Raw genomic sequence first — 13483 nt, 5'->3', positions numbered from 1 at the left:
TGCCTGTCACCTCTGCTTGCAGAAGCAGAGCGATTATCCTTCAGGGAAGCCTACTGTGCTTCCTCCTTGCCCTCTCTGTGTTGAGCTGCAGAAGGGGCTTCAGGAGATTGGCTAGTCTAGCCCTCTGCTCTGCACGTCAGTGGTGAATGTTCTTCCTGTAGTTTGGGGCTTGGGGAGGAACTTTTAGACAGAAAGTTGTTGCAATTTTGAAAAGGGCCAGGGATCCAGGGATGCAGATAAGAGATATGTTTTCATCTCCATTAACAAATTTTTGTGGCAAGATTGGGGGTGGGCAGGGCTGACACTTGGTGCTGGTGGGGTGGGGAGCAGAGAGGCTTTGAGACATCATGAATCATTTTCCTGTGCATCTCAGATTCTGATTCCACTGAATATCAATCTTCTACATAGCCGGCACTGCAAGATTAGGCAGATGGAAAATGTGGACTTCGGGCCCACGTCCCTCTGAGTCCAGAGCCCATGCTCTTAATCATCGCAATAGAGGGAAGTCTGCATATTTTTTCTTTTTTAGACTAAAGCATGCTATGATTTTCCTTCTCAAAGAAATCTATATGTTACCACCTATGTGGGTCCAGAAAGAAAGAAAACTGATGATCAGCCTCATTTCCTTGAGCAAAGCAGTTCAATCAAGTCAGCCTGCTTTTGCCAACCTCTGTCTCCCCCTTCCCCATCTGCAAAGATGGGCCTGCGGTGGGTCCGACGCTTCCAACACACAGTGTCTCTCCCCGTCCGCGGCTTTGGCGGCCCTGGTGTTAGCGGTTGATGTCAATGTTATCCACCAGAATGGGTATGAGAGTGAAGACTGTGTGGGTTCCTTCCCTCATCAACTGAGTGTGTATGTGTGGGGGGGGCGGGGGTATGTTTGTGTATTAGCCTAACATCAGTTATCTCATTTGCATAATGATTACCTCACTGTATTAATTGAAGATCAGGGCGTGCTTTCTAATATGCAAGTCTGAAACATATCAGTGTTTTTTTTCTCCACATCTTCACACATGTAGTCTCCATTTTCCACACTTTTAGTTGGTATTCTGGATTCTATTCTCATACCCATTTACATTATTCTTATACTTTTTTCTTTTGTGCTTTTTTTCTGTTAGGAACAGTGAAGACAAATCCTAATGTGTTTTTTTTTTTTTCAATACTGTACAGGATGCACATCATTTTTAAAAAATCAAAGCAAGAATGATGATTGTTATTGGGGAAAATGAAGGTTGCAGAAGGAATAGAATGTTTATAACTTAAGAAATCCAATAAACAAAAACTCACATTTACCAAGCTGGTATTTTCATAGAAGCAATATTTATTTTATCGATAGATTCCTCTAACACTGGGTCCCTCTGGTTGCTTTAAATGAACTGGATTTACAAATGAGATTTCTATGTAATTATTGGAATTGTGAGAATAAGCTAGATGAGGGGATACAGATTGATATTTCCTCTGAGTCCTATTTCCCTTAACATTTTTGCCTCATTTATTGCCTGTGTGTCTCTAACACCAGGAGATACCGTATAAGAATTGAGACCGAGTCTCAGGGATGGAAATTTTGATGTGTTAAGATGAGTCAGCTGGCTGAGCAGGAAAATAAAAGTGAACGTTGGGATAAAAAGTTCTCAGCTATATTTGAAAATCTATCCTTAAGGAAGAAAATGAAATTGATTGAATGCCCAGCACTGCTCTGCAGCTGCCCTGGACATGAGCACAGTCAATGTGGCCCATGCCTTGAATTGTTTCACATTGTGAGATAGAAGTAGAGCTCTCCTACAGGTGATTTCTTTTTCCACAGAAAGTCTGGGTTTCTGCCTTTTCTCACTCTGGGGTCACTGCTTTCTCATCCCAGTGCTGTCTTGTCGAGGTCCAGTGAGTGGTCAGCAAGCCACACCTAGCTTTTTGCTCTTTAGCTACTAATGGATAGGAAAAAACAGCTTCTCTTTCCTCATTATTAGTGCAGTTTTATTAGCTTAAAAGACAGGATGGTGGAAATGGCAGTACTTTGATCACAGCCTGTGGAAAGGTAGTAAATTGGAGAAAATATAAGTATTCTAGCCATTTTATACACTGCAAATTATCCAGTCTCCTTTTGAGAGACTGGCTAATAAGGTTATGCTAATTGAAAGATTGGCTTGAAATTCAGTACCAAATCATGGTGAATCCATGAAATTTTCCCAACTGTATTCTTTCTCTCCCTCCTTCCCTCTCTCTCTTTCTCTTTCTCTCTCTCCCAACATTACTTTTTGGTCTGAAATATTTAATCATTTTTTATTGGGCCCCACTGTGTGTCCAGCACAGCACTTGAGAAAATTTCGGTTTTGGTAGTCTTGATGAATCGCTCCTCTCAAAGGGATGTTTCTAAATGGACTATGTTCTCTTTTTGCCAAGCTCCAGTGCTGGACACCAGGGAGGAAAGAAGATGTGTAAATACTGATTTTCAGGATGGAAAAGGAAACTGAAAGACCAGCCAAAATAGCCCATACTCCTGATATCCATGGGTTCATGACCTGGTTCAACCCCCAGCCCCCACCTCCCGCCAGCAGGCTGGGGAGTTATCTTTCTGTTTATAAGACAGTCCAGGATGAAATGGGTTGACAGACATCACTGATTAAGAAAAAGTTACATCCTAATGTTTTGCTAAATAGGGCTCAATTTTAAACAAGTCATCTTATGGAAGGTTAGATAAATTATAGGGCATCTTCCATGGTCTCAAAAGTAAAGAAAGGGCTGTGGGAGTCTCCTGGGAGGGGTCTTGAAAGGTCAAGATACACACTGTGAAGCAGGGCAAATGGCATTTTTATGTGTTTGCTGGGGCGTGGTGTGGGTAAAGGAAGCTTTAACAGGAAAAGATAAACATTTGCTGGAGTCTTTGGTATTGAAATTAAACAAAGCCATGCCTTTGTTCCAGTTTTATAAGGTAATGGATGGCAGAAAACTCTTTAAAGCTGGAACTACTTCATATATAGAAGGAGTAATCTTTAGAAAGCATCTCCCTGAAGATATTAATGGCTTGATCTTACGATCTTTTGGTTAGAATGTGGAGTATCCATGGTTTCTGGCCTGAATTCTGCTTAGGGCTCTCTAACTTCCATGCATGAGCTGTTGTATGTGTGCAGAGAGAATTCAATTATACAACTGTATTTCATAGACTGACAGTGTGTGTGTGTGTGTGTGTGTGTGTGCACCATGGCTAGTATTTGTTCAGGGATTACCATATGCCAGGCACTCTTTATATACATTATGCAATATCCATATTTTAAGTGGATATAATTTTTTCACTTAACTAATGAAGAAGTTGAAGCCCAGATTAGTTAGCTAGCTTACGTAGGGTTGTGCAACTAATGCAAAGCAGAGCTGGAATTCCCACCCGGGGCTGCTGGAAGCGTGTGCTCTCTTCACACGGCCTTTTGGTACTGGGAGGTTCTAGTGGTAATGTCTCCTACATCATCTCTGACAAAGGGGCAACCATCCCTTCCATGCAGCTTGCCTGCTACGTATCGTGCATTAGGCCAGGCAGTGGGAAGTCGTGGACAGGTAAGCCAAGCAGAATGTCTGCTCTCAAAGAACAAGTTGGCTGGGTTGAGAACTAAGACATAAATGTAAATAACTGTAACATGATAAAGAGCCAGGAGAGTTCTGGAAAGGGAGTTAACTTTTTTATTTAAAGCAATTTCCCAACTTTTTATCTTAAAAAATTGCAAATGAAAAGTTGAAGAACAATACAATTTACACTATCAATCCTTCACCTAGATTCTCATTGTTAATATTTTGCCAGATTTGCTTTATCTTCTCTCTCTCTCTTACATACGCACACACTCAACACACACACACACACCTACACACGTACACGCACACACCCCTACACTTCACTTCTAAATACGTCAGTACGTGGAGAGATCACCTGCCTGTGGGATCAGGGGGGATGTGAGGGAGAATGTGGGATATGAGCTGTGTCTTAAGGGTCAGGTGGAAATTAGACGTGTGGAAGTTGGGAAGAGCAGCAGCCCAGGGGTGCTCAGGTGTGAGCGGAAAGCACGAGCACAGGGAATTGTGGAGTGTAGGAGAGAGGCAGAGCTGCCTGTAAAGGGGATGGTAGAACACCAGAAAGGATGAGACTGCTGTGAAGAGAATTGGAGGAGGGCAAAACAGGGTCAAGGATAGCACTTGGGACCCACCCATTTAGGGGATGTAGAGGAAGAGGAAGCAGACAAGGCAGGAGTGATCAGTCAGGACTGATCAGTACAGGAGTGATCAGTACAGAGAAGGGGAGGCAGAGAGAGGAGGAGGGCAGAACCTGGCTGGTGAAGTCAGTGCTGCAGGCAGTGGTTTCTCCTAGCATGAGCCTCAACTTGGGCAAACTGTTAGAAATGCAAATACTTTGACCTCCCTCCTCAGACCTTACTAAATTGTAATCTCTGGGAGTGGGGTCCTGAAATCCAAATTTTAACAAGGCCTGGATGCACACTAAATTTCTGAACCCATGCATATAAGGATGCAGTTAAGAAGGTTGACCCTGAAGAAAGTAATTTTAGTAGAATAGTGAAGGCAAAAGTCACATTAAGAATATGCCAGTGACATGGCTCACACACTGCCAGTAATTTATATGTGCGTGTGTATACAAAGCCATGTTTAAAGACATGCATTGCATTATGAGATGAAAGACTGGAAACAACCTAATGTTAAAGAAGTTGTTCCTCCATATTTCATGGCTCTTTAAAAAGAAAAAGAGCTGACTTCAAAATCTGTTGTCAAAGCAAGACACAGAACTGTATGTTTACTATGTCACCATTTGTATAAAAAAGAAAAGGTTATGTACTGCATAGCATATTTCTAGTAGGACACACAGAAGCTGTGGAGGATGCTCTAGAAATGGTTGGTTGGTTGGTTGGTTGGTTGGTTGGGGAACACTGCTGGCTGGGCAGTGTTTTCACAATTTACCCTTTTGTGCCTTTTGAACTTTGTGCTATATTCAGGTATTACAAACTCAAGACAAATTTTAAGTGTTAAACACAATCAGAAAAGGTTTAAAATAACAACAAATGATCAGAAAGTTGAGTGAGTGAATCTTTCAGTCTGTGCTTAAATTCCTCCTCTGACTGGGAGCTTATGACTTGTGCAACAGCCCAACCCGTTGTTAATGCAATCTCCAGATTCTTCCTTACCCTGAGGTGCTGTTTCACAAGATGTGTTCAGTGACAAAACCTGAAAGCTGAAGATCTGCTGAGAGATTTCTCCCTTGCTGTCTCCCTGACAAAACCTGTGATTTTACCCCTCTGAAAGTCTCATGGCGAGATAGATTTTAGGTTTTTAAATTCACCTTATTTAAGTGTTTGTTTAAATTAAAATGCATCACAACTAATCTGCCTTTGAATTATTTGGAGATAACATCATGCCATACCTTGAGAGAGAATCCAGGCAGGAAGCTATTGTAGCAGTCTGACAGGAAGGAGGACCTGAACTTGGGGATCGGGAAGGCAGGAAGAAGTGAGCCTCCAGGAGTAGGTGGGGAGGTGAAATGGATGGGGCTTCGTTGACTGTGCTGTGGGGGTGAGGAAGGGCTTGGAGTCAGAGAAGAGGGCCAACCGGGACCTTAGATCCCTGCAAAGATAGCAACCACAGTGATGACAGTGAACTCTTCAGTTTTCATGGCAGTTTACAGTTTAAAAACATGATCTCATTTTAACACATCACAGTCCCAAAGTAGGTGCTATGCCTGTCTGACCTCTGCGTGGCCCTGCTGCCTGCTGCCTCTGTCCCTGTCCATCCTGCCTTCCTCTGCCGAATTTCCCAGCCAGGGTGCTTCCTCTGTATTCCTGCCCTGGCTCCCCCCAGCTATCTAGCTTCTTGTCTTTCCTGCTATGAGTCTGGCCTCTTGAAGGGGCCTAGACCCACTTTACTTCTGAACCTGGTGGCCTTCTTCTCAGCCCTCACTCTCCTTGTGCTCCCTGTAGCTTGGCTGTTGGGTGCTGTGGCCGCAGTTCTATCTGCTCTTTGCCTCCATGATACACACTTGACCTCGAGTGTCTGGCACTTGAGCACAGTGACACAGGCATATTGGTTGGCCTCTTCCCTCACCAGCCCCCTTTTTTTCAGGCTCCTTCTCAACCTCCCCAATATAAACCCTATTCTCCCATTAGGAAGCTCTCTTTGCTCTTTCCAGAGCCAGCACACACTTTCTTCTCCACTTTCATCTAGCTCAGGACTCCTACATGGAATCCTCCCTGGCTGACTTGTTGAGTTCTGTCTTTTTCATCAAGTTCTTACAGCATGTATAGTCTGGGATATTTAACATCGTGTCTTTTATTATATCCATTCCACAGCATGAAAACTGTTCTATTCCTACTTTTCCTTGAAAGCAGGGTCCCATCCTAGATGTCTGCATCTGCCATAGTATCTACATATAGTATTTTCCATAGCATTTATACATGTACATACATATATAGATTTAAGCTGCATATATAGTTGGTGTTCCATTTATGTTTATTCCATTTATGTTTGATATACAGACAGATAATAATTTTTTAGGATAAATCTGGTCAGAACTGCTAACTACTGTATTATCTTGACAACTTCAACTACCTAAGGCAATCTTGGCTCTTAGGCAGTTTTGCTTATGAAAATATGAGCATGGATAAAGAGGGACATGTGTACTTAGAAAAGTAATTTTCTTTTAATTCATTGGACAAATATTTGTTGAGTAACTCCCATGGGATGGCACTGAGAATGGAGTGAGTGTGAGGCAGACAAGGACCCCCCTTAGGGGCCTGCAGCCCCAAGGAGCAGGCAGGTAACTCAGCCCTGGACAGGCAAGCAGCAAGGTGACCCAAATAATGTTCAGTACTATGAAGGAAAAAGAAGAGAGCAGGGTGGCCTGAGCCACTGGTCGTGGGCTGGGTGGGAACAAGAGGAAAACAGCTGTAGGTGGGGCTGTCAGGGGCAGTTATTGCTGAAGAGTTGACATTGGACTGAAATCTGAATCATAACAAGGATGGCGATGTGGTGATCAGTGGCAATGGCATTGGAGGTGGGGTGGGGGGTGGCAGGCACAGCAAGTAGCCTAGGCCATCGACTGGTAACAAGCTTGGTATGTTCTGGAAATGGAAAAAATTGAGTACTAAAAGAATATGGAAAACAATGGTTGAATATATGAGTAAGCCCAATGTGTATATACACAGACATACCCACAGTATCTACAGGAGAAAATATAAAAAATATATGACCAGGTTTTAAATAATTTCTAGTACTGTATAAATGGAGGTGTTGGGGAATCTAGAAGTTTCTTGGATTCTCAACAAAATAGCAAGCCTTCTGAGGTCAGGGAGTCTGTCTCATCATTCTTGAGTCCCACCTGGTAATGTAATGCCAGGCACAGAGAGAAGACACTTGATAAATATTTGATGAATTAATGCATGAAGGAAATGAATGAATGCCCAAGACTAGTATTTCACATGTTAATATCGTCAACTTTTAGTCTGTCTTTCTGCCTCAGTGTGGCAGTGCATCTGCACCCAAATACAATTGTTTAAGATGTAAAAAAAATGCTGAAATATAAGAAAACCATCTATAAGGTCTTTAATAATTCCAAGAACCAAGAAGAAAACAGAGTACAGAAATTGGCAGGGAAACACTTAAGCATTTATGTATTGTTCGTGTTTTTGAGTGAAAATGCTGATTTCTTGATGTGTGCCATGTCCCAGTACGCTGTGGGGTGAGGCATGTGCAGTTTCTTGGAAAAGAGCTCTTTAGAATTTCAACATAAGGAAATTAGTTTTCTTTAATCAGAAGCATCTTCTTAAAAATGCAAGATAAAGTTGTTTAAAAAGGAAAATAAATACTTTCCATCAAATCAGAGACATTCTGATTTTTAAAATCCCACATTGCTTTGCAAATCAAGGAGAAGTCCATTTATTTTAATACCATGTTCAGAAAAATCTTGGTAGTTAATCTAATATAGTAACTCTAAAGCCCATTGATCTGTATTTATTTTAATAAATCTTTCTACACACATAGTGTAAACTGACAGGCATGCTAACCTGGGTGCAGTCACTTGTCTGTGTAGGAACTACAAAGTGGGGATGGGAATCGTAATTAATATGTAAGAAGAGATTTTATTTTGAAAATGTCAGTTGTCATGAGACTGCCTCTATTTATGGAAAGGTCTTGGGATATTTAGAAACACTCTATCCGAATCTTTGAACCAGTGGTAAAATTGTAATATCTGTTATCTACCTGGATACACCTAATTTAATGAATATTTTTCTAAAGAATAAATTATGTGCTGTCAAATTATAGGAAAACAAGTAACTGAGGTTTTGAAAACAGTGTATGAACATATTTAACATTCATAATTTTTGGGTGACAGTACAATTGTTCACAGCATTTTTATGCTCTTTACATAATCAGAGCTCCTACTGAAGTTAAAAAGAACTTTCTGTGCTTGACATTTGGATGAACATTTGGTGTGGGAAACCATACCTTTTCCCTAAGTTCTGTAATGCATGCGCTTTGTAGATAAACTTCCAAGAAATTTGCTCTCACATTTGCCTGCTGTGTGTGGACCTGGGACATGGTTGGGTTTGCAAGATGAAACAAATGCATGCTTATCAATTCCTAAGCCAAGGTTTTAGTTAATGTCCTACCATGCCTTCCCAACTGCCCTACCCCCAAATGCAGTTAAAAGTTCAACCATTTGGATTTGAGTGCAGCACAGCGAGACTGGGATTGATACTGTGGGGCCCTGAACTGTGCTTTGCTATTGAGTCAGGCAGCCAGGCAAGAGGAAAGCTGTGCCAACCCTATTATAAAATCCCTGCCTGTTAGGACAACTCTGGGAGCTGCCAGTGCAGTGTAGTGGAGGAGGTAGATGTTCATGTTTACTTTCATATAATCAGGATGTTGTGAATCAAAGAAAGCCTGCTGGACCTTCCACTATGGACCTTTCTCTATTAAGAGATTCTAGCCTAAGTGTCTCCAGGTAGAATCTAGGGTGTTGTAGCTCATTTGACCTCAAGACCTTCTCTATGGGGTGGTTGACTGTTATATAGTCACTCCAAGGAGGATTTAGTTATTTATTGTAATATATTGCTAGTAAGCATCTTCTATTTCAGTGGGTCTGTCCTCTGCAAGTGGCCCTTGTAAACATATACATTCCATCAGCCCAGCTCCCTTAGTTGAATCTTGGAGCTGACAGGCCACAATTAACACCGTATCCTGTTTGTCTGAGTATATGTCCACGGTGACTAATGTGTGGATAAATCAGTGACCAAACTGTGAATCCTACGAGCTTAGGAAATATTCATCAGAACACTTCTCTTCTGGCTTCTGCAGTAGTAGGCAGGCTTTATGAGGGAGTGGAAAAAAACAGTCTGGATTGAGGCCTCTGGATTACAGCCACCAACAGGAAGATATCTACATGAATCACAGGGCCAAGAATATGGACAACTGCATAGCTCCCGAGAGTGACTGATGGATTTGCTGACATAAAGCTGTGCTTATACATTCTAGCCAAGATAACCCCATTGTCGTAATAACAGTAGCAATGAAAGAGGTCAGGTGATCCTAGGAAAATAGGCTTTTTTTTTTAGATAAAGATCAGCATTTTATATAATCCTTAGAGCACCATAGTTTCTCTGTTTTCCCTTCTGACTTGTGTGATTGCAGGACCATAACTAGTGTGTCCATGCTAGTACCTAACAAAGTCTCAGGGATATGGCAGATGTTAAAATATGTGTGGCATGGATGAATGTTCTCTGCAGTAAAGGCATCTCCAGGAGCAGTGGACAGCATTTTCTGTCTCCTTTTACCCTGGAAGTTCAGTAGGAAAACAGGCATGGCATATTCTTTCTTAGTGGTCTTACTCAGCTTCCCTGCTCACTTGACATTTGCATCGTTAGCCACTCCTTTCTTCCAATAAACAAGCATTGGTGGGGTCTCTGGTCTCCTCCCAGTGTCTGTTCAGGTTTGTCTCACTCGTGTTCTCCAGGTTCAGCGCCGCACTCTGTGCTCTCATAGCCACTGTGTGCATCTCTCTTTGGGAGCCCTGACTAAAGAGGGTTATTGGTTCTTGCAGGATTACTCATCTGTCTTCCCCTTGGACTTCAGCAACATGAGGCAGGCGTCTGGCTTTCTTTTCTATCCCCTCTGTCTAACATTGTGTTTGGCCCACCATGGACTTGTGTTGGTGTTTACAGGATGAATGAATGAGTGAACAAATAAAAGGAATGAATGAATGAAATGAATGTATTCATGATGAGATCATTCTGAAGCACCTATTTTCAGATGGTGGCTGGAAAAGTGAAAGCCTTTGGCACAATGCACAGGGTTCTTGTAATTAGTTTGTCATTAAGACCTGTCATCTGGCCTTGACTGCTATTGATGAGGTGCCTTATTAACATGTTTTTCATTATCAAGTAAGTGGTTCAAAATAAAATAAAATAAGATCTTTTTATGGATAAAACATTAAAAATGAGATAACTGGTTATATAAATTACCAAAAGCCTGTAGGCATAGAGATTGAAATCAGTTAGAGTAGGACTGATAGTTAAATAAAAAATTTGAGTGGCCTTTACAATGCAGCTCATGGCGGTGGTTCTTTGACTTCTGCAGGGCTGATCTCCATGCGTCGTTAGCCGCTCCTTTTCTCTACCATTCCTGTTAATAAACAAGCATTGGTGGGGTCTCTGGTTTCCTCCCAGTGTCTGTTCAGGTTTGCAGGTGAACCAAAATTTCAAGGGGACCAAACAAAACATGAGTCAAATAGTACATCTGATGAAGTGGCTTTCAAAATACATACAATTTTAAAACAATAAGTGATTTAAAGCCTTATGTTAAATAAGGATAACACATGTGGTATCAAATGAAAATAGTACTGAGAGATAATAGTAGAATATAGTATGCTTGGTATTTCCCAGAGACTTCCTCTTAATAGTCATATAGTTACCACACATAAATCGAGGTGCTGCACTCACACTTTTATCACGTGAAACTTTAGTTTATATATAAATTTAGCCATATACACTCCTCCCTTTATTCTCCCCAATATTTTATAATGAACTATTAGTTTTAGTTATTCTGGTTAATGCGATAATCTTCAATAATTTACTTGGGTTTCCTTTTTTTTTTTTTGATTAATGCAATTTTGTTGTATGTCTTTATGCTGCCACTGTGAGTTGAGGATGCTGCCGCCTTCCTACATTTCCTCTCTCCCAGTTCATGTCTTACCTCATCCAGCTTCTCTTTCACTTTTCACTAACATGCAATTATGTTAATATTTTCATTCTGTCCTTCAGGGAGGGATCTTGAAAATGATTTGAAGGGAAAACTGAAATGTGAAGACAGTAAGTGACATGTCCGGGGTTTCCAGCAGTTCTTGAGAGTGGAACTAAAACTTGGGGCTTTTGCCTCCCATTCTAGTGGATTTTCTACAGATAACTCATTGATTCATTCATCAAATGTTCAAATGTTTACTAAATGCCTTTTCTCTTCCATGCACTACATTAGGTATCACTAATACAAAAATTATAAAAAATAGTCTCCAGTCTCATATGTAATAGTCAAGTGGGAACGCAGATGATGTCTATCATGTTTGAAACAAACAAAAACTATGTTTCACTGTAATAATGCATAAGGGAAAATGTGATCTAATTTTGGTTTTTTTGTTTTTCTAATCCCCCAGGCCAGAGATTAGAGAAATTGATATAATTATTAGAAGTACAGCTTTAATAAATGTTGAAGAGATAGAGTGTTTTACCTAGCTAACTTGTGTATGTTTGAAAAACAAGTAAAACTTTGCTGATACACTTTAAAGAAAGTGATTTCAATTGTCTCTTTTAAGATTAAGTATGGAAGCAAAAATCTTTATATATTTATGATTACAAATTATCTCATAAAATAATGTTTTATGTACTCTGCATGTTCTTATGTCAGAGTACTAAAATATTCCCCAGTTGTCCTTATAGGTTTATTTACTATTTTGATTTGAAGTCCACGGCTTATGTATTTTTTTATAGTTCCTAATTTTTATGGTGACCTGTGAATTTTCTCTTTCCTTTCTCCCTCAGATTTTCATCACTGTGAATTGCCTAAGTACAGATTTCTCCTCCCAAAAAGGGGTGAAAGGACTTCCTTTGATGATTCAAATTGATACATACAGTTATAATAATCGTAGCAATAAACCCATTCATAGAGCTTATTGCCAGATCAAGGTCTTCTGTGACAAAGTGAGTAAAAATGACAGTTTGTCATAAAGGTATCTTTGTTATTAGATATTACTTTTAATGACACTTCCCCCTTGCCACCTTCTCTTGTCTATTAGTGTCAAAATAATCACCACCTTATCAATCATGGTGGGAGTTATAATTGTTCATTCTCAATTCCTATTAGATATCTAGGGAGTCATCAGTCAACTGCATTTTTTTTAGTCAATGATTTTGCCACTAAGTTAATGACTGACATTGCACTGTGCTGTGCATCTGATTTATTAGGTAACTGAAATAATAGATTAATAGTTTTTACTGGGCATAAGCCTGTGCCAGAACATATCAACATAACCTTTACTATTTCATGGGTTAAATGGGGTCTCATCTAGAACTTTTTAGGATGGAAATGGCATCTACAAAATAATTTCACTAGTGAACATGCACTCAGGAGGAGATGTCATTTTTTCATCTCCTGGAAACCCACCATAAGAAACAGTAGTTAGAATACCAAAACTTAAAATCCTATGATTATGTGACAAGAGATGCTTACAAATTCCAAACATGAGTGGGACTAAACATCAACAATTTTAAGACCTGTGTCATATGAGCATCATGAGTGAGAGCAGTTGAGCTACTTGATGGCCAAAGAACAGGAAACCTAGAAAATTACCCCTGGAGTACTCATTGGAGAGTGAAGTGGACCATCTGAAGGCAGTATGTGAAACTGGAGTGGTGGGGAAGTCAGTGTATGAATTCTCTGTACTACAATTTGTTGGTGGGTACAAAGGAATGGAACATTGAAGTGTTCGGGGCTCTCTGAACTCTGGAAAGTTATAAATTGAAGTTCCCATCTAGGACAAAACTCTACTCTGAGAAAAAGCTGCTGGAAGTAGACTCCAAGTTGAGCTGAGCATCACCCCAACAACAAAAAAAAGGTGCAAAGGAAAAAGAAGTTCCAAATAAAAAGGAGGATGGGGAAGGATACAGAGTAAACAGATCTCAGGATATACAAGACCTTTTTTTTTTGTTTTTTAAATCACTTTGTAAACACACTGGAAGAGAAAGCATGAGACCTATGAAGCTAGAACTATCCTGGTCTATTCATTTCACTTAAAAATGACCAACAGAAAAGAAAAACAGTTGAATATCATAGCATGTCTCATGAGAAAAGAGATTAAGATCAGACTGACTTTCCAGTGGACAATGGATACATGCCAGAAAGCTATGCCAATAAAACAGGTAAAACTGCAGCCTAATGTTCCAAAATGAGCTAAATG

The 13483-nt window shown here is 40.4% G+C and overlaps 1 protein-coding gene across 5 annotated transcripts in view; it reads left to right on the top strand.

Annotated features, from left to right (window-relative positions):
* The window catches only part of GRHL2 (grainyhead like transcription factor 2), a 138235-nt gene that overhangs the window by 82975 nt on the left and 41777 nt on the right, over nucleotides 1-13483 (top strand). For all 5 annotated transcript variants that reach the window (XM_057497857.1, XM_057497856.1, XM_036876349.2 and 2 more), the window contains one exon: nucleotides 12069-12227. In XM_057497857.1, the coding sequence (XP_057353840.1) occupies nucleotides 12069-12227 (159 nt within the window). The remainder of the gene's footprint in view (nucleotides 1-12068; nucleotides 12228-13483) is intronic.

The sequence above is a fragment of the Manis pentadactyla genome, chromosome 3, assembly GCF_030020395.1.
Source record: "Manis pentadactyla isolate mManPen7 chromosome 3, mManPen7.hap1, whole genome shotgun sequence".
Lineage (NCBI taxonomy): Eukaryota > Metazoa > Chordata > Mammalia > Pholidota > Manidae > Manis > Manis pentadactyla.
Note: the sequence above shows the minus strand (reverse complement) of the source record. Positions and strands in the feature narration are given on the sequence as shown.